This window comes from Erythrolamprus reginae, chromosome 2, assembly GCF_031021105.1.
Source record: "Erythrolamprus reginae isolate rEryReg1 chromosome 2, rEryReg1.hap1, whole genome shotgun sequence".
In the NCBI taxonomy this organism is placed as follows: domain Eukaryota; kingdom Metazoa; phylum Chordata; class Lepidosauria; order Squamata; family Dipsadidae; genus Erythrolamprus; species Erythrolamprus reginae.
The window spans coordinates 96,783,907-96,805,742 of NC_091951.1; the positions used below are offsets into that span (position 1 = coordinate 96,783,907).

Genomic DNA, 21,836 nt, shown 5'->3' on the forward strand with positions numbered 1-21,836 from the left:
AGCTGGGAAGCGGAGCTGGGGTTTCCCCAAGCGCGCGCGCACCGCCCGCCCGCCCACGCTGTTGCTGGGGCCGCTTCCCAGCTGGGAAGCGGAGCTGGGATGTCCCCAAGCGCACGCGCGTTGCTGGGGCCGCTTCCCGGATGGGAAGCGGAGCTGGGGTTTCCCCAAGCGCGCGCGCACCGCCCGCCCGCCCACGCTGTTGCTGGGGCCGCTTCCCAGCTGGGAAGCAGAGCTGGGGTTTCCCCAAGCGCGCGCGCACCGCCCGCCTGCCCACGCCGTTGCTGGGGCCGCTTCCCAGCTGGGAAGCGGAGCTGGGGTGTCCCCGCGCATGCCGCCCGCCCGCCCACGCCGTTGCTCGCGCCGCCGTACCGGGGCAAGAGGGGGAAGACCCAGGGAAGCCGCCCAGCAGCTTATCTGCCCGGCGGGAAACTCCACCATCTACGCATGCGTGGCCATAGAAAAAAAGGCACGGATGCGCAGATGGTGGAGTTTACTTCCGGGTTGAAAACTAGCGATATAGCCCTTTCGCGATGCTCGAGGACGCGAAACTCGAGGGTTCACTGTACTGTAGCTTTTCAGTGAAGACTCTCAAACATTGCAAATAAAAACATCAAATAATTTTTCAAGTCATTCTTGATTACTAGTGTCTACATGGATTTATCTGTGCAGTCTTCTTGACAATAATACAGATGTCAGGATTCTGACCAAGGCCCTCGAGAACAGGTCAGTAGCGCTTTGCGAGTTCACAACAGAAGCAATTTGACAATTACTCCTCCTATGATGTTTTTTCAACTTTCAAACTTGGCTTCTCAACATGGAATTTTATAGTGATCTCCAATTTAAATACTACCTGGATAAAACATTACTTAATTTTTTGACATAAGCCAAGGTCATCTAGATGCTGCTTGTTCAGTAAACATTCATTGTAAAGACAGGATATTTACCTCTACTGGTGAGGTCATGCCTTGTTCATTGCGTCCCAGCCCCGAGCCTTCCTTCCAGCCCATAGAATGCATCATTCGGCTTCCTTTGTTATTGCTTTCCATTCTTCTTTTGTCTGTGGGTTTATGCTCACTACAAATAAATACATGTGGGGACATTTTAAGAAATGTACAGTACATTTTGTATACATGCTTATAAGTTAACTAGAATCTTAGGAGCCAGGCTGTCAGGTGTACTTAGATTTTTCTTTCAGCATAGACATTTGCCAAATTCAGTCTGAAAGACATGCATCTGTAATACATTATATTTTAAATTTACATAAACAATATAAGAGAATCTTAATGCTTAAGAAGTAATTTTAAATAATTATGTGTATGCACTTTCTTTCTTTCTTACAGTACGTGAATTATATTGGATCAAGCTAATTTTTGCATCACTGCAAAAATTCGAGTAACTAAGGGCTAAGTAGTAAATACAAAACTTAGCAAGCCATTTTCTTTAAATGTTATATTTTAATTTTAAAGTAAAATAACACATTAAAATAACTTCTTAGTATACTTTAAAGCTTTAGCTGTTTCATAACAACTAAAGTTTTATCATTAAAATCCCAAAGCAGAGCTAGAATTCATCACAAAAGCAATCCCGGTATTTAAATTATATAATTGTAATATATATTAATTTAAAATACAGATGTTATCACAGTCTCTTGCCATTTAAAAAGACATAGAAGCAGCTGCAAGGACTTATTTCAAGATGCTATGTCAATACCTGTCAGAATTTCTGATGTATTTTGGCCGTTTTCTCTCTGGAGATTTTCGTTCCTCAAATCTCTCTCTTCGGTCATTTCCCTTTTCTTTAAATTTTCCCTTTTTATTAGAAAACAGAATTACTAAAAATGCTTTTACTAATGTTCCCTCAATTCCCTGGTAGGAAGACTTAACTGAAAGCTCATGCATGCCCAGCTAAACAAAGAAAGAAAAATCTGCAGTCATAGAAACAGAGCTGAAAGGAATCTTGGAGATCTTCTAGTCTAATTTTCTGCCCGTGCAGGACACCTTATTCCATCCCAGACAAATAGTTGTCCAAACTTTTCTTGAAGACCTCCAGCAATAGTGCTATTGCAACTCTGGGAAGTAAGCTGTTCCATTGGTTAACTGTTTTCATTGTCAAGAAATTTCTCCTTTTCAGGTCAGATCCCTCTTTAATGAGCTTCCATCCATTAATTCTTGTCTTGCCCTCAGGTGCTTTGGATTGGACCCCTTCTCTGTCACAGCCCCTCAAATACTGGAAGACAGCTACTCTTTAATGAACTGAAGAACTAAGGGTGTCTTCAAGTCTTCGGGGAAGGGCGGCATACAAATCTAATTAAATAATAATAATAATAATAATAATAATAATAATAATAATAATAATAATACCACCCCTCTTCTCATATATCAGAGGGTTCCACAAAGAAAACGGAATCAAGCTTTTCTGCAAAGCAGGGCAAGAAGCAATGGATAGAAACTAATCAGGGAGAGAAGCAATCTAGAACTAAGAAGAAATTAATCAGTGGCATAACTTGCCTCCAGAAGTTGTGAATGCTTCAACACTGGAAGGTTTTAGGAAGAGATTAGATAACCATTTGCCTGAAATGATAAGCAAAGCATTGGACTAGAAGACCTCCAAGATCCCTTCCAACTCTTGTTATTCTATATCACCTCTGATCCTCCTCTTTGATAGTCTAGACATGCCTAGTCTACTTTGGATTTACACAGTGGATGTTGCTGCCTGCATCTAAGGACATGAAATACACCCAACAGATGAGATACACATTGATTTATTGGTTTGTTCATTTATAAAAAACTCTGTTTCCTCAAGCCATATTGCAGCAGATGTAAAGCAAAAATAAGTCTTTTAGTCACCTCTCGTTCTCGCTTCTCCAAATATGCCAGTTCTTGCTCTGATCGTTTTATTTTCAAGTGAATCTCTAAGTTTTGCTGTAAGAAAAAACAAATCCTTAAAATGTCAGCATTAGGATTAGCGATAGATATTTGGGAATAATAGAAACCCCAAAGTAAATTATAATACCAAAGTTCAACAGAATACATAGAACAATAAGAGGAAACTTATATCAAGGTACTCATTATAACAGTCACATTTTTTCCAAGAAGAGACCTTAGTGTGCTGTATTTGTATTTAACTGTTAATTTTAATTAACTGAATTATATGAATATTTTGCTGGAATATTCAAATAGTCAAAATCAGCTGCTTTGGGATTCTCTGATAATTAACCCCACAAATTTCCACCTAAACTATTTTGATCTTTCTTAAAATCTCACATGGCTCCTCTTCTTTCAAATATCACCATAATTAAATACATCTGTAGTGTAATCAGCAACAATCACAGTTTCCTTTAAATCAAAGTTAAGATAAAGATTTAGAATAATAGAGATCTACTTTTTTTGTCATACTTTAATATTTTGTCACTTAATACTGAAAACAGTAAGAAGCAATTCAATTACAATTACCAAGTCAAGGGGTATATACTACATCTGAAGAAAGCACTTGTGAAATATGGAACTTCATTTTTTCCAGTAACCATTTACTGTGATTGGTAACAGTAATTGGTCTCATTCAAGACAATGATGAAACTGCATACAGATGGGAAGTTGAACAACTAGCCTCGTGGTGCGACCAGAACAATCTGGAACTGAACACACTCAAAATTGTAGAAATAGTGGTAGACTTTAGGAAAAACTGTCTCATTCTACCACACCTTACAATACTAAATAACACAAGTATCAGCAGGAGAGACCTTCAACTCTCTAGGTTCTATCATATCTTAAGGCCTAAAATGGTCACCTAACATCAAAAATATGATCAAGAAAGGACAACATAGAATGTTCTTTCTGCGCCAACTCAGGAAGCTCAAACTGTCCAAAGAGCTGCTGATACAGTTCTACAGAGGAATTATTGAGTCTGTCATCTGCACCTCTATAAACTGTCTGGTTTGGTTGTGCAACCCAACAAGACAGACACAGATTTCAGAGGATAATCAGAACTGCAGAAAAAAACATTACTGCTAACCTGCCTTCCATTGAGGACCTGTATACTGCATGAGTCAAAAGAGGGCCGTGAAAATATTTACCAAATATTCATGGACAAATTGTTTCAACTCCTACCCTGAAAGCAACACTATAGAGCACTGCACACCAAGACATCTAGGCACAAAAACAGTTTTTCCCTGAACGCCATCACTCTGCTAAACAATAATTCCCTTACCACTGTCAAACTATTCACTTAAGGTTGCATCACTATTACCATTAGTCTTCTCATCTTTCCTATCGCCCATCTCCTCCCACTTACGACTGTATGATTGTAACTTGTTGCTTGTATCCTTATGATGTATATTATATTGTTTCCTGATTGCTTATTTATACCCTATAACAATAATTAAATATTGCACCTCATGATTCTTGACATGTATATTTTCTTTTATGTACACTAAGAGCATATGCACCAATGACAAATTCCTTGGGTGTTCAATCAAGCCAATAAAGAATTCTATTCTATTCTAATTTCACTTTGAACTACAGTAATATACACTTCTACTAAAAAAGAATTCTTATGGCAAGTCCATTCTCCCAACATTTTAAATCTTGTGAGGAGAGAATTTACATTGCTTAATTTTTTTAGTTGACATAATAAGAAATATCCTCAATTGTGAATAACACAGCTGCGTTTTTTAAGTGAAAATTCTACATGTTCCTATGGTAATGCCAATTTTTGCTCAGTTATCAAAGCCATGTCCTTAATGAACAATCCAATCTGTTAATTTTCAACTGCAGGGGTTTGGGTAGGTTCCTTCACTATTCACAATGTTTGCACAGTAGTATTGTTCAGAATTCAAACTGATATACTTAATCTGAAAATCTGTTTAATTTCTGGCTGTATTTCTGTCTAACTTGCCAGCTGAAACTAAATGTAAATATACAGCAGAAGCTCTTGGAACATATTGCTTCTTTTCTTACTTTGTGAAGGTTGGATAGTTGTTGATGTTTAATCAGAACCTCTTTATTTGGAAACTGCCTCCGGCAAAGTAAACACGCTAACTTATTCCAGTCCGTCAGCTTATCTTCATTACTTTCAATCTTTTGGGGCCGTTCCTCTTGCTGGACTACTGGCCGTGATGGTTGTGGCTGTGGCTCTTCCTCCTCTTCTTCCTCATTGTCACTATCTCCACCATATTCTCCCAAAAGCTCTATCAGAGGATTCACCACCTTTGGCTGTAGAAAAGGGATAAAAGAATAAATCCATACGCAGAACTGAAGCAAATCCAGTCACTGTGTTTGGATGCCTCAACTGACCAATATGACATCAAGGATGATATGCTTCAGTCTGAGCACATAATTAATGTACAGTATTATATAGTGTAATAAATTACATCAGAAAACAGATCCAAATTCAAATTCTACTTTACCATGAACTAATCCAATGGTATTTCTTTACTATCTGTAAGAGGTGATGTAGTCATAATCTAATGTCTTGAAATTTGAAGTGATTATGCAATTATGCCAAAACAAATGGAATAATTTTTAAAATATTAAAAATAGATTTTAAATAAAGCAATGCAATATTACAAATAAACTTGCAATATTACCATTATTTACTATTTACATACTGTTAAAATGTGAACCCAGATCTTTCCTATTCATTAGTCTACAAAATGTATCCCTTTTACATGCATTTCTCTCCAAGCTGAACACCATTCATGCTAAAATTTCATTGACTTGTGTGAAAACTATGGTAATTTCCCTATGTAGAAGCTTTTAATAGAAAAACATGTTTTTCCCTTGTTTATGGATAATTTAAAACAATGGTTCTCAACCTTTCTAATGCTGTGACCCCTTAATGTTGTGGTGACCCCCAACCATAAGTCTAATACAAATTCTACCAACAGAGCTTTAAGCAGAAAGGTCAGTGGTCCCCCCCCCACCACCACCACTGTAAACTCCTGATTAGCTAGGTTGTAAAAATATGTTCCAAGGCACCAATTAGAAACTTTAGTTCCTAACACCATGGGAAATTTGTCTTTTCCCATGGTCTTAGGCGACCCCTGTGAAACAGCAGTTCGAACACTAAAGGGGTCCCAACCCCCAGGTTGAGAAACACTGAAGTAAAAGGAACATATTTTAATAATTTATACTGTATCTTATTTCACATTAATCTGTCAACATCAAGTTGCCTAAAGTACGATGTACAGTATTCCCTCGATTTTCGCGGGTTTGAACTTCGCGAAACATCTATACCACGGTTTTTCAAAAATATTAATTAAAAAATACTTTGTGGTTTTTTCCCCTATACCACGGCTTTTCCCGCCCGATGACGTCATATGTCATTGCCAAACTTTCGTCTGCCTTTAAAAAAAATTTTCTTTAAATAAACTTTAATGAATAAACACGGTGAGTAATAATCTGAATGGTTGCTAAGGGAATGGAAAATTGCACTTTAGGGGTTTAAAGTGTTCAGGGAAGGCTTGTGATACTGTTCATAGCCAAAAATAGTGTATTTACTTCCGCATCTCTACTTCGCGGAAATTCGACTTTCGCGGGCGGTCTCGGAACGCATCCCCCGTGAAAATCGAGGGAGCACTGTAATACTAAATAGATTACAAAAATAAAAGGCAGTTCCCTTCTTCAGTAACATGTAGATACATTGTTACGCTATATAAACTGAATGGATAAATGAAGCTTTTCTTTTGCTAAAAGACTAGGTTAGATGAAGGTTACCGTATGAGCTGCAAAACACAGGTGATTATTTGAAAACGACATACAAAATATACAAAACTGTATCTAGTGATTTATATTTTTATAACCCAGGTGTTATGTCCCTGCCAGTCTGAATCTGAGACAGAAGACAAATAGCTGACAGAGAGCAGGAGAGTGGCTCCATTGGCTGTGGAGGAAATTGGGGAAGAGCAAAGTCAGGTTAGGCAGAGCAGGGGAGAGGTAGAACAAGGGAGGGAGGGTTCAGATGAAGATCAAGGCCCACCCTCTCCTCATCCTCGGGCACACGCAGGGAAAAACACAGAAGAGAGCAATGTGGGTTGCATGGCTTAAGAGGAAGGGCGTCAATTCTCATCACAAGGCACACCTGGGGATGGAGTTTAAAGGAGAGGCAATTGGGAGGCCTGTTTGTCAGGAACAAACGCTGAATTCAGCTAGTGTTAAGAGTGTTTATGTGGCCTGCATTCCTGGCTTTTCTTCTGACTGTTTGAATTATTGTCATGCTTCTGCCCTGCTTATCTGCCCTTGCTGGAATTATTGCTGTGAATTCTTCACTTCTGCGAGTGATTGCAGTCATTCTGCTTACAGTGTTTAGATTGAAGTATTTGCAGCCAGAATTTGCTGCAGATTTGTGGGAAAACTTTTCTCCAGGCTGGAGAGTAAACAGAATGTTGGGGGCAAACTTGGTACCAATAAAGGGACTCATACTGGTTCTTTGACTGTGTTGCCTTCATGCCACAGCCTGAGTCATTACATTTTGTTTCCAACCACTCCAAATTGCTCCTCTGTATTATCCAAGCAAACGGGGTGAGCTACCATCAGTACACTGATGATACTCAGCTGTACATCTCCGCCCTGTGTCCACTCAGTGAAGCAGTGGAAGTTTTGCGCCGGTGTCTGGAGGCTGTCAGGGTCTGGATGGGTGCCAACAGGCTCAAGCTCAATACAGACAAGACGGAGTGGCTGTGGGTACTACCTTCCAAGGACAAGTCCATCTGCCCGTCCCTTATCCTGGGGGAAAAAATTATTGACTCCCTTAGAGAGGGTCCACAACTTGGGCGTCCTCCTCGATCCACAGCTGGCTTTAGAACACCATCTTTCAGCTGTGGCGAGGGAGCCGTTTGCCCAAGTTCACCTGGTGCACCAGTTGCTGCCTATTTGGACAGGGAGTCTTTGCTCACGGTCACTCATGCCCTTATCACCTCGAGGTTCAACTACTGCAATAATCTCTACATGGGGCTACCTTTGAAGAGTGTTCGGAAACTTCAAATCGTGCAAAATGCAGCCGTGCGAGCAGTTATGGGCCTTCCAAGGCATGCCCATATTTTGTCATCACTCCGCGGACTGCATTGGCTGCCGATTGGTTTCCAGACACAATTCAAAGTGTTGATTATGACCTATGAAGCCCTACATGGCATAGGAACAGATTATCTCCAAGACCGCCTTCTGTCGTACGAATCCTGGCATCCGGTGAGGTCCCACAGAGTTGGTCTCCTCAGGGTCCCATCAACCAAACAATGCTGGTTGGCAGGGCCTAGGAGAAGAGCCTTCTCTGTGGGGGGGCCCCGGCCCTGTGGAATCAGCTCCCCCCGGAGATTCGCACTGCCCCCACCCTCCTTGCCTTCCGAAAGAGTTTAAAAACTCATCTTTGTCGCCATGCCTGGGGTAATTAGATCTTCCCCCTGACCAACGAATGTTTTTAGCATAAGTTATTGGGTGAACGTTAATGAATGTTTTTTAAAATGTTTTAGAATTTTTTAAAAAAAAAATAATTGTATTAATTGTATTTATTTTATTGTTATGTCTACTATATATGCTGTGAGCCGCCCCAAGTCTTCAGAGAGGGGCAGCATACAAATCCAATGAAATAAATAAATAAATTACGTGGAGTGATCATGGATCAGCTCAGAGCAGACAATGATTAGTCAGACCAGCAGGTGGCTTTCCTAATCACACAGGTTACGCAGATACAAGCAGTCGGGCTATGGTACAAATGCCCTGTAGCAGTGCCGGATAAACTTGATGGCTTGCTGGCTCAATTTCCAGCATTTTTTGGACACTGCCAGATTTACCTGAGCTTTTGGCCAGAAGACTTTCTCACTGACCAGGATAAAGTGGAGTTTTTGATTAGCCTCTTGTCGAGCACATTGGGCAACACTCCTGTTGACCCATTCCAAGCCATTGTTGGATAATTATGCTGAGTTTTGCCATCAGCTAAAGGCCATATTTAGGAACTCTGTTCAGACCCAAATAGCAAATAGGCGATTGAGAGAATTGAGGCAGGGGCAAGGCTCAATGACTATATCGGTGAATTCTGGATGGTCGCCCAGGACGTGCAATGGAACCAGGCAGCACTTATGGATCAGTTCCAGGAAGGTCTTTCATCGGAGCTCCTGGATCAGCTAGTGAATGCCCTCACAACCTGCAGAAGCTCATGTACCTGTTCCCCTGCATAGGCGCAAGGCTGCAGCAGTGATGGACAGAGGCATGTCTGCACCCATTAAGGCACTGCTGCCATCAGTAACGCCACCTGATATGCTAATGCAATTGGGTGCTGCATGAACTCCCCTGACCCAAGCTGACAAGGATTGGCACCGCTGTGAACGCTTTTGCCTGTATTGTGGCGGCCAAAGTCATATGGTGGCCAGGTTTCCTACTAAACTGCACTCGAAGCCACAGTGGGAGTGGCAGCGGAAAACAGGCATGGACGGGCCTAGAGGGTTCCATAAGTTGGGCTCAAGGGGCAATGGATCAGCCATCTCCATCACAGACAGCTTATGTGAAGCACCTCATACTAGCAGCAAGTGAATTTGTGCCAGGTCAGGGAGTAGTGGAGAATCAGGCCCTGGTGGACTTGAGGGCCATGGCCAACTTTATGGGCTTGGCATTTGCCGTAGAGTGGTCCATCCCCAAGCAGCAAGCGTCATTGTCAGTTTTGGTGGAAATGATTGACAGTCAGCTCCTTCATTCAGGCCCTGTGGTTGCCACAACCAGGCCCCTTCACCTGCACATTGAACACGTGGAAGAAGCCATATTCTATCTCCTCACAGTGCCTCATTTCCTGGTGGTGCTGGAGTGGTTTCAAGTTCATGATTTGCAGATTGTCTGGGGCAGTGCAGTTCCCTGGCAAGAAGTGTGCCACCCATCACCTGCAGGCCTCCACATGTGGACCTGGACCTACCCATGGAATTGGTAATTATGTTGATGTGTCCGGGGAAAAATAGGTGGATCAGTTGCCCCTGTATGAGTCTTATGACTGCTCAACTGAGTTGTTACCCAATGTCAAACTGCCAGTGGATCAGTTTTACTTCCTGTCAGAACTGGAGTTGGGGCATTATGGGACTTTATTGAGAAGAATTTCCGGAAGAAGTTCATCCAGCCTTCTATCTCTTTATTGGCTGTGCCAATGCTCTTTGTCAAGAAGTTGGGGGAGCTGCACGTGTGCTGTGATGATCACAAGTTGAATGCAATCACAGCATGGAACCGGTACCCGCTTCCCCTTATCCCTGAACTGCTTGAGCGGCTTCATCAGGCCAAGATCTTCATTATTATTATTATTATTATTATTATTATTATTATTATTATTATTATTATTATTAATTATTATTATTATTATTATTATTATTATTATTATTATTATTTATTAGATTTGTATGCCACCCCTCTCCGTAGACTCAGGGTGGTTCATGAAGCTCGACAAGTGGGAGGCCTACAACTTGGTCAAAGTTCATGCAGGTGATAAGTAGAAGACATTCTTCCAGATGCATTATGGTCACTTTGAATACACCGTGATGCCAGCATGTTCATGGATTTTATGCATGACATCTTCCAGGGTAGAAATGGACCAGGAAGAAGTTGAGTCATTGCAGGTGTTGCAACCTCTGTAATGGGTCAAAGAGGTGCAGCAACTGTTGGGATTCACAAACTATTACCACATATTTGTTCCCCACTTTGCTGCCTTGAGTGCTCCCCTTTCTAATCTGCTCAAGAAAGGAGAAAAGATCCATTGGAGTACTGAGGAGCAGGGAGCCTTCGATGCCTTGAGGGCTGTTTTCACCTCAGAGTCCATCTTCAAGCATTCGGATCCATTCTGGCCATTTGTGATGGAGACAGATGCATTGGATGTGGCTGTTGGGGCAGTGCTCCTATAGGCTTATTCCCCTACAAGCACCTTGTGTCCGTGTGATTATTATTCCTGGAAGCTTTTGGCTCTGGAACGCACTTATACTATATGGGACAAGGAGCTGTTGGCGGTTAAGGTTGCCTTCAAGTCATGGCGGCACCATCTGGAGGGTGACGAACCATAACAACCTGGAATATTTACTGATAGCTGGTATGCTAAACCAGCACCAGATGCGACGGTAGCTGAATTTTGCTCAATTTTGAATGACCTATGTTCGGAGCGGGTGGGATTAGCATGTTGAAGCACTATCCTGAAAGCCTGAGTATATCTGCAGAGGACAAAATCCTGCCTCGAACACTATTCCATTGGAGCAGTTGGTGGCCACTGAGGAGCCTGTGGACCTCCACAGTAGGATTGGAGAGGTGGATAGGAGGTTCATCAAGACTTGGATGTTACTGGAGATGGGAGACCCCTGGGCATATAGGGAGGACTTGTTGCATTTCCATGACCGCATCTACATGCTGGGAGGATTCCTTCGTGGCCTCATTCTGCACAAGTCTCCAGACAGCCTGGCGGCGGATCACTTTGAGGACTACAAAACGTTGCATTTCATCTCCAGGAAGTTTTGGTGGCAATGATTCCGATATGTGTTGGGATATGTGGTATCATGTCAACAGGCCAAGCATGCTACTGATCTGCCTCCGGTCTCTTGCAGCTGCTACCCATCCAAGAAAGACCCTGGGAAGCAGTCTCGTTGGATTTCATAAATAAGTTACCCTCATTGAAGGGCACCACATCCATCTTGGTGGTGGTAGACAAGATGGCTCATTTTATTCTGTGTGCAGGTCTTCCTACTGCACAGGTGACAGTCCCATTGTTCATTGTGCATGTTTTTCGGTTGCATGGGTTACTGTACCGAGTAGTGTTGGACTTGGGGGATGCAATTTACGGTATGTTTTTGGCAGACCTTACTCACGGAACTGCAGGTACAGGCATGCCTGTCATCCATCCATCACTCCGAGACTGACGGGGCACGAGGGTCAATGCCATCGTGCTTCAGTAACACCCAACAGGACAACTGGGCAGAGGTGCTGGCTGTGGTCGAGTTCGCCTATAATAATGTTCAGCATGCATCCACCAACATGTCCCTGTTCTTCGCCAGTTACAGTTTCCATCCACAGCTCTTTCTGTTAGCTCCGTCTGACTGGCCAGTTATGGCCATAGACACATTGTTCAAGAGCTGAAAGCTGTGCACCAAATGGTTTGACACCAACTGGAGAAAACCAAGGAGGACTACAAATGGTTCTCATATCGTCATCGTCATGACATCCCACTGTTAGCTATAGGCGATCAAGGTTTGGCTTTCCAAACGGTACCTGCTGACAACAGTCGTCAAAAAAGTTTGATCACAAATTCTGGTCACCATTCTACTATTATAAGCAAAAAGATGGAACATTCAGACAAACTACAGAAAGCCAACTTTCTAGAGGGCTTATAGCTTTAGAGAGAAGCCCCTTGAAGAATTCATAGATTTTTGTTGCTTTCTAAAATATTTTGTTCCAGATGAGGTCATAAACCAGCCTGTAAAATAAAGTGTACAAATGTGTCAATTCCATATACCCAGAACACCTAGATCTCCTGAGACTCTTAGCTCTATCCAAAAGCATGATGGAATAAAGACTATATACAGAGAAACATAGAAGAGTGATGGCAGAAAAAGACCTCATGGTCCATCTAGTCTGCCCTTATACTATTTCCTGTATTTTTTCTTAGTCTAAGGAGAAGGGCGGCATAACAAATTGAATAAATAAATACATAAATAAATAAATATGTTTATCCCAGGCATGTTTAAATTCAGTTACTGTGGATTTACCAACCACGTCTGCTGGAAGTTTACTCCAGCAGACAATACTTAAAGAAATATGTATAGAATATTGTCAGAAACATACTTTTTATAATTTAGATGCAATTAAAATTTAAGATAAATTATTACAATAGTTAAATAATACATTCTTCTTACTGGAGGAGTACTTTCTTCTTTTTTCAATATTGGAGGTAGTGGCTTTTTAAAGACATCTGCAGAAAATTTGTTCTCTTGATGTTCATTCTGAAACATTAAAGGTAAATTATAAAAGCTTGTTTACAATGCCATTGATTCCATGTATACTTTTGCTTCTCTTTCTCTGCTACTTACAGGGACAAGTAGAAGAACAATATTTTTTATACTTGGCTATTTTATTTCCAAGAAAAAAGCTGGGCAAGCCTGTTATTCATCCATAATGGTTAAATAAAATTCCAACCCTTTTAAACTTTCAGTATTTTATAATTTAAATACATAGGTTATATAATTCATAACAATGTTCCCATGAGCAGTAACTACCTTGGTTGATTTATTTCTGTGTCTTTCTCTTCTCTCTCTATTATCTCTACTAGATGGCTCGTCTCTTTCACTCGTCCTTTCTTGCCTTTTATGATGCCTCGTACTAGATGGTGGTGGTGGTGATGTTTCTCGACCCACTGGTTTTTCTCTCTAGATAAGAAAAAAATGTTTTTAAAAAAGAGAACATTTCACAATAATGAAATGAGAAAAGGAATTCAGTTATGCATACAATCTCACCTGAGTATTGGAATCATAGTACACTCCACTTATGGGATCAAAATAATTTCCAGTTTCTGGATCATAAATGAATGTAGACATATCAGAAGAAGCTGAAAAATGTAAAACATATCAGGGCAATTGTTACAACGTATACCTGTCAATCTGAGGATTGTACCAGTTTATAAATAAACAGACAGGTAAATAGATAATTCTTTAAATAAAGCAGATGTAATCTAATATATTCTGGTTAATACAATAGAAGGTCCCAAAGATTTGTATGGTAATTTATATATTTTATATATTTTAAATTATTAAAATAATTTCTTGACCCTTACTCCTAACTCCTGCCATGTAAGACTTAAAAAAAAGATGTTCTGATTTTAACTGAGCTATCAAAAAATTCCAAAATATGAGAAGATACTATAAAGAGTAGATGATTCTTTCAAGAAAAGTGAAGTCTATTTTCTATCCTATTCAGATTTATGGTTGCATTTTGGGTTTTTAGGATATTTATTATTATGGTTTTTATATTTGGATTTGTTATTTTTATACTTTGTAGTTTATTTATTGCCGTGTGTGCTGCCCGAAGTCACTTTGGTGAATTGGACAGCTGCATAAAATTGGTTAAGAAATAAATAAGAAAAATATTTTATAGTACAATCAGATTAAAAGACAACCTACACTCTGATTTTCGTTTCTGTGTGTCAGAGCTCCTTCTGTCATTCATGCGTTTGCCCTGAAATACAAATAGGATTTCAAAATAATAATAATAATTTAATAATAATAATTTATTAGATTTGTATGCCCCCCCTCTCCGCAGGCTTGGGGCGGATCACAACTGTAGTACAATATAACAAATCTAATATTTAAAAAACATCTAAACCCATCATTAAAACCATACAACACAAGCATACCATACATAAATTATATAAGCCCGGGGGGGGGGGGATCTCAATTCCCCCATGCCTGGCAATATAGATGGGTCTTAAGCAATTTACGAAAGACAAGGAGTTCTAATCTCTAGGGGGAGTTGATTCCAGAGGGCCGGAGCCGCCACAGAGAAGGCTCTTCCCCTAGGGCCAGCCAGACGACATTGTTTTATCAATGGGACCTGGAGAAGGCCAATTCTGTGGGACCTTATCGGCCGCTGGGATTCATGTGGCAGAAGACAGTTCCGGAGGTATTCTGGTTCAAAAATAAGAATTATAAAACACAAATTTGCACATACCAAGTGATAAGACCTAATAAAATATTATCTGATATTTATCAGGCTAAGACACAGAAAAATACATCTGTTGAAATCAATGAACTCATTCAGAATGCCTGTTATTCCTAAAAAGGTCTAGTTTTCCCATATTTGCAAAAAGCAAGGAATTCCTGCTCCTTTATAGACATAGCAAGAAGAATGGAAACTTGAAATCACAGATCATAGTGTACTGTAATGGCATATAGTAATGATACATCTATTCTAGATTTATCACTTTTAACTTCAGAGTCTTATTAGAATTTAGGATATCGCAATTTTTATTACATTTTTGAAGATTATTTCTACCTATACACTTTTATTTTTATAATTTTAATACATGCACATATTAGCAAGTGGTTGTGTATATAACATTTTAATTATTCTGAGTTTGAGGGGTGATCAACTGTGAAGTTAATAGATCTTGCACATTTCTCGTTACACTCACTGCCATAAATTAAATATAAAAATATAGACATTTGAAATGCTGGATGGCAGCAACCAATTTTCTTTGAGTACTGTCATAGATTACAAGCATTACCTGTTTGAAACGAGAACTATCACCTTGGTCTCCATATTCATTTCTAGCAACAGAAAAAAGGCAGTCATCAAATCAGTTCAAATGTTCCAAAAATACTGCATGCAATTAGCTAAGTATTCTTCCCAAAAACTATCACAATTTCATTCGACCTGTTGAACTATTAATAAGCTAATTGAAAATACTGTATAGTAAAGCATTGTTTTTGAATTACAGCTCAGTGCACAAAATTTAATATCCTGACCTTACAAATCTTCCATAAAGACATTAACTCAATAATTAGTCAGATATGTTTTGATTTTACCATTTTAATTTAAATTAATGTTATCACATCATCTAAAGCCAGAAATCATGTCAGTATTCCAAATTTCCCAGAAAGTCGAGATCAACTTTTTGACTTTGCTACAGAGGATATTTTGACATGAAACGTCCATGAACAAAATAATATTGCTATTAGCTTTATATCTAATTTTTCATTCAAGATACTCTATTCTTGTTAAATTTACTCTCAAAATAGCTTAAATGTAATGTATGTTCATAACAATTTCTTGAGAAAGATATTATTATTATGGTTTAAACACACCACCACTTGATAAAGACATTCAGTTGCACAAAATCATGAATGCTAATTCATGAAAACTTGATTGCCTAAGCTTTCTTTGAATATTCAGGTATCTATCAAAATGACAAAATTCACAAAATGAAATCGTATCAATGAATGTTTTAGTGACATCCCTATTACCTCCTCTTTCCTGTAGCTAGGTTTACATCCACGGAACGGCCATCAATGCTGATTGGTGGATCTAGGTCTTGTAAAACTTTCACTAACCGGCGTGCCTCCTGTAATGAAAAGAATCTAGGAATAAGTAAAAAGTAGGGATCTGGGTGGGTACAATAGGTTTCAGCTGAACCTTGGCATGACAGGATGGCTGTGGGTACAGGGGATCTCAAAATCTAGTTGTTTATCATCTTTAATTCTGGATGAGATTGCACTACGCTGGACAAACCTGGTGTACAACCTGGGGGTTCTCCTGGACTTGTGATCATGCTCAAAGACCAAGTGGCAGTCAGGGCTAAGAAGGCCTTTGTGCATTTAATTGGATTATGAGGCCCTGAATGCATTCAATCATGTCCTAGTCACCTATTGGTTAGATTACTGTAATGCATTCTGCATGGGGCTACCTTTGAAGAGTTTTCAAGAACTACAACTGGTGCAGAATGCAGCAGCACACACAGTTCTGGAGGCTCCTAGGATGGCACATGTGCCAATGCTGTTACGCAAGATACCAGTTTGCTTCTGAGTCCAATTCAAGATGTTAGTTATTATCTTTAAAGCCTTATAACAGCATGGGTCCAAATGAGCTGTCTCACCCCAATGGGACTAGCCTGCCTCTCTAGAACCAGCTGAAGAGGACTGCCATGGTCCCTGTCCGCTAAGGAATTACAGCAAGTGGGGTCAAGAACAGCCTTTCTGCTATGGCCCAAACCCTGTGGAACACACTACCACTGGAATTAAGACTTGCTTCTAGCCTTTTGGCTTTGCAGAAGGGTATCTGCCATAAGAGGGGGGAGGGGGGTGCTCAGAATCAAACAGGAAGTCCAAAAGCCTAACTTGGTTTCATGACATTAGTTATATGGATACCATTTTCTCTCTAGTTTTTACATGCTTTCTCTAATCCAGAATGAATAATACCAATAAAAAATAAGCCTCTAATTTTACATTCCAATTATAAAATAATTGCAGGATGTCAATTCAGACAAGTTCTCATTGTGTAGTATAAAATGAGAACTTGTCTGAACTAACATTCTGCGATTGGGATTCTTACTGCAATGTTTAATCAGTTATAGCAGAGCTAATGTTGAAGATAAATCATTTTAAAGAATTCAACAAACTGGGCCCCAATACAGCTGTACCAGATGTATAGTTACAAAGATCAGATCACTCTTTCCCATAATAGGAAGCAAAATATTATGTGATTTAAAGTCTCATAGTGATCTTAGAACTTGTAATGTTGTGTACTGAATCAGACATACATATGCGTAGAATAATCTACACTACCTGAGTTCATATGTTACAGTGAATCATAATGAAATAAGCAGTGTATAAACAAAGCCATTTTTTTCTTTATTGATATTCAATCATATCAAAGTATATGTAATAAGAATAACATTACGCCTACTCAGTCAATTTGAGTAAGTTATCCTACATTGTGGCTATAGTTCAGTCATAATTCTTTGTGCTTTTTTTACTCCTTCCTATCTAGTATGGACACAGGAAGGAATTTGAATATTTTGTTTTCAGGAAATTGCTAATTTAGGAAGCAGGCTTATTTTAATGAACTACAGTTAATAGTTTGAGTGTAAAATTGTGATTCAAGAGAGGGAAAGAAGAAAGTACAAGCCTGAAGCTTGCACAGGCTTAATTTTATAATGCTAAACTATGGTTAATTGTTAGGTACAAATATAGACTCTGTTTGATAGCTTTGGATACAGAAGCGTGAGGAATACATTTTAAAAGTATAAACTCATAATTACACGGGACACTGTAATGAATATAGATCCTCATAAGGAAATACCAGCTTAATGTTTCATTAATGTTAATATTACGGTAATTAATGAAGCAGGGAAATGAAGCAAGGAGAATGTCAACGTACAGCATGAGAATCGAGTTCAATGAAACCATAGGTGTAGCCCATCCGACCAGCTTTGTTCTTCATTACCCGCACACTTGAAGTAGAGAGACGGACGTATGGTGCTAGAAGTCCTACAATCACTTCAGGTGGAGTGAAGCGAGGAATGCGTTTTAACATAATTGCTGTGAAAAGTGTAGCAAGGAGAAAAAAGAATCATATATCAGGTTACACAAATTTAAATCATCATTATATAAAATAAATTAGACAGTAAAGCCATAAATACAATCAACTTACTTTTACTCTCATCCTCCTGACGCTTATTTTCAACAGTGTCTCTCCTTGAACCACGGTCTTGGCTTTCTTTCCGGGGTGGGTGCATTTCAGGTTTCCTCTTCTTTTCTTGTGTGAGCCTCTCTTCTCTGTTTTTATCCTTCTTCTTGGGTTCAAATTCTTGAGGAGGGCATTGCAGCTCAGAATCTGGCTTCTGAGGTGGCGGCGGCGGCAGCAGCGGCTCTTGGGGTGGAGCAGGGTCTTTGACAGATTCCCCCTTTGGGCTTGGTTCCTCAGGTACCAATTCTTCCTCCTCCTTTTCAAGTTTTTCTCCTGTTACTAGGAAAATAAATTTAATGAAGTCATTTCAGCAAAAACACTATGCTAATACTATTTTTCCTTACTGTATTACACAAGAATATTTAACTACCTTATTGGGATGGTTATGTATTATAAACGTTGCAGTTGAGAACACAAAAAGTTTAGACTTGTACTAATCCATGAAATATGGAAAAAATTGTCACTATTTCCCTGGATTCCTACTTTTCTTCTTTTTTTCCTGTGGCAATACTCTCCTAATATTACAATATCACTGAAAAGTTTCAAATGGTCACAATACTATATTCTTAGATCAATACACAAAGAAAAGCAACAAAGAGATATGCAGATTGAAGAGGTGTTACAAATCCAATCCAATGGACTTATTATAAAGGTCCATTTTCTTTAGCAGAATCAATGAAAGTGAGTGTTTTCACTAATTCTTTAGGCAGTGTTTAGAACTCTTCTGGGAAGGGACAACCCTTACGGCAGAACACTACAGAAAATAATTCCTATTTGGAATAATGTCGCAGTCTTGCAGATATCACCCAGGAGAGTCTTTGAACTATGAAGGAGCTTTGAGTGAAGGAGCTTCAATTCATGCTCCATCTTGTGTCCATAATTTTATATGTTACTGTTTTTTATCTGCTGTTTTTTTTACAACAGATAATTTTACTGTCCTAAAAGTAAAATTGTAAGCTGCCCAAAGTCATTGGTCACAAGATGGGCAGCAAATAAATATTATACATAAATAAGATAAATTCCCTATGAAGGTGGTTTATTCTGTACCTTGTAGCTAGTTTGATGCATGTGTAAATCTATCTGGAAAATGAGGCTCTACAGGCCAGATGAGTGACAAAATATACTAAGGTGCTCTCAAATCTGATGCTCTAAACTCTAGTCTAAACTCTACTCAGTAGAACTATAAGTTTGCACTTATAGTTGTGTTTTAGTTTGGGATTACTTTCTGCACATAATATAAGTCGGATTCAGCTTGGACATAAAGATCTGTGCATAGTTTATGTTTGGGCAATGCCAAACTTCTTCGTACAGTCAGCGCTTCTATTTCTGACACTTGCATAGCTGTAGTAAGTTCAACATGGTATGAAAGCAACATGTCTCTGTCTTAGAGAACATTTCAAAAGCATTACCTTGAGAGAATTTCATTTGATTGGGTCACTTCATTACCTCTAGCACTTCTGATCTGGAACCTTGGTCAAGGTACTGAGTTTGTGCACGTTATCATTTGTCTCTGAAGACTGTCCAGGCTCAAGAGATATGGATGGCTGATTCAAAGAATATATGCAATTAGTTGTTAGATGGTCGCCTTTGTTTGTTTGATGAATCAGGTCATTTTCTGTCTCCAGAATTGAATCCAAGTATTATAAAATATCACTAGCTAAAAACTGTTCTTCTCTACATTAATCAGGAACCCAGATGCTTAAAAAATAATATGGCCGGACATCTTTCTTTCTTTTTCCTACTCAATTGAGGACATAAAATAGGGAACCATCCAAGAAAATGTATGCATGTATTTCCCAGGAAATCGTGGCTGATTATGGTCACATTCATGAATACTCTGGGAGTCAATGGCAGAATTAATGAAAGGGAATGTACTGATAGAAGACATCCTACAATTTGAATCTCAGGAACTTCCTCTGTAGTGGTGATTAGAGTGTGTTCCTTTCATAGGAGAATTCAATGATAATTTTCAGAGTTTTACTATGACAGTTCTCCCACTTGGGTTTCAGAATAATGTATCAATCTTTGTTCTTCTTAGGAACAATGGAAAAATAAGCCTCTGGCTCACACCATGGGACCTGTTTGATCAGTCTATTCAAGAGATACAGGTAGTTATTGGCCTTTAGTACTAGTCAATTCTTGACTGATTTGCATGACATACAAACCTATCAGATTGTCTTTAAAATGCATGTATCTTAACATTATACATTCAGCTATGGGCTTTTTTGTTAGCCTTTTGCCCAATAATGATTCCTGTTTTTAAATCGGAAAACATACCCTTCTGGTTAAAATTGAAGGTGGCATCGTTTGTTCTGAGATCTCTGCCGCTCTCCAACATGCTCTGGATTACACATAGTCTTATGCTGCTGGCAGGCTATAGGAGTGGCATCTCGGTTTTTCAGGTCAGGAATCCTGCAGACTCTCTTGATATGCTTGGTGGATTCAGGACTAGTTGTCATTTCTCTTCCTCATCTAGGGATGCCTGTCCCATCTTTCTCATTTATTCGTCCTGAGGGGAAGTATTGGAGTTTTATGTCATAGAGGAAAGGAGCTACATATCTCTCCTCTTATTTGGTGGCATGACACTGTCATCCTGTTCCTTATTTTCTATAGTGGTATTTCAAATAGGAATTCTCTGGAGTAGAGGGACCAAGGATGGACGTCTTTCTCAATTCTTCCTCCTCATTCTTCCAATATGGGCTGTCCAGCTGGAAAGGAGAACTCACATTTGTTGCATTTCCTGCTTTTCCCCTCTATGATATGGTATGTAACCAGCATTATCAGGTTTAAAATCTAAAGGGCATGGTTGACTGTTATCCTATAGTTAATTACTGGCGGTCTCTCCTGGGATGTGAAAATGTGTGAGGTCCTCAGGGGAGATATATTGCCTGGTACAGCCAGTAGAGTGATTCTTGTGCAGCAGTTCTATGAAAGGGCAGTGAGGGAATGGAAGTCTAGCAGTATCTGCTCTTCTTGTGACAGGCCATTTAGCCTATGAGAAAAGAAAAATGAGCCTAGAAGAGGCTGTAGACAACTGGCACTAGATTTTCAAAAGGGATGGCATTGGTTGTATTTCCATGATGTCTTCCTTACATGCTGTCAGATGTCGTAGAAATCTTTTGATGTGTCCATGAACAGCAACTTTATGTTTATGTGGTTTTTGGCTATGAAGTCTGCTTCTGCCTGATGTCTTAACCATTATACCAAATTGGCTCTCTATGAAACCTCTGAATTCTGCCAAGTTAAATAAGCTACTAAATAAATTAATGAAGCTCTATTTGGTCTATGATCATCTTGGCAACCTGATTAGCTGGTGGAGCTACTGGTTATTTGAAGTAACAAAGGAAAGAGAAGAGAAGACTCGAAGCTCTAAACCCAATCTCAAGAGCTAGTGAGAGATACTCACTTTCATATGATTTAGTTCTGCTATAAGAAATTATTCATTCTCTTTTTTATTTCTTGTTTATATTGTTTGTTTGTTTGTTGATTGATTGATTGATTGATTGGTTGGTTGATTGATTGCATTTATATGCCGCTCACTCCAAACGAACTCGAGTGGCTATTTAAAATTAACAACTTGCATTAAAAATAGAACCTATTGTTTTGACCTAATACTAATAATAATATATTGGTGTATACACCAAAGATCTTTACTCATTG

General features: G+C 39.4%; 1 protein-coding gene across 8 annotated transcripts in view; it reads right to left on the minus strand.

The window, feature by feature from the left end:
• The window catches only part of RBM6 (RNA binding motif protein 6), a 109,531-nt gene that overhangs the window by 1,295 nt on the left and 86,400 nt on the right, over positions 1 to 21,836 (minus strand). For 4 of the 8 annotated variants that reach the window (XM_070738850.1, XM_070738854.1, XM_070738855.1 and 1 more), the window contains exons 9-20: positions 18,141 to 18,455; positions 17,868 to 18,028; positions 15,956 to 16,053; positions 15,217 to 15,259; positions 14,114 to 14,168; positions 13,451 to 13,542; positions 13,214 to 13,363; positions 12,854 to 12,940; positions 4,956 to 5,210; positions 2,847 to 2,921; positions 1,711 to 1,808; positions 945 to 1,074 (exon numbers count right to left, since the gene is read on the minus strand). In XM_070738850.1, coding sequence (XP_070594951.1) covers positions 945 to 1,074; positions 1,711 to 1,808; positions 2,847 to 2,921; positions 4,956 to 5,210; positions 12,854 to 12,940; positions 13,214 to 13,363; positions 13,451 to 13,542; positions 14,114 to 14,168; positions 15,217 to 15,259; positions 15,956 to 16,053; positions 17,868 to 18,028; positions 18,141 to 18,455 — 1,559 coding nt within the window. The remainder of the gene's footprint in view (positions 1 to 944; positions 1,075 to 1,710; positions 1,809 to 2,846; positions 2,922 to 4,955; positions 5,211 to 12,853; positions 12,941 to 13,213; positions 13,364 to 13,450; positions 13,543 to 14,113; positions 14,169 to 15,216; positions 15,260 to 15,955; positions 16,054 to 17,867; positions 18,029 to 18,140; positions 18,456 to 21,836) is intronic. The other 4 variants (XM_070738856.1, XM_070738853.1, XM_070738851.1 and 1 more) reach the window with 1 other exon arrangement.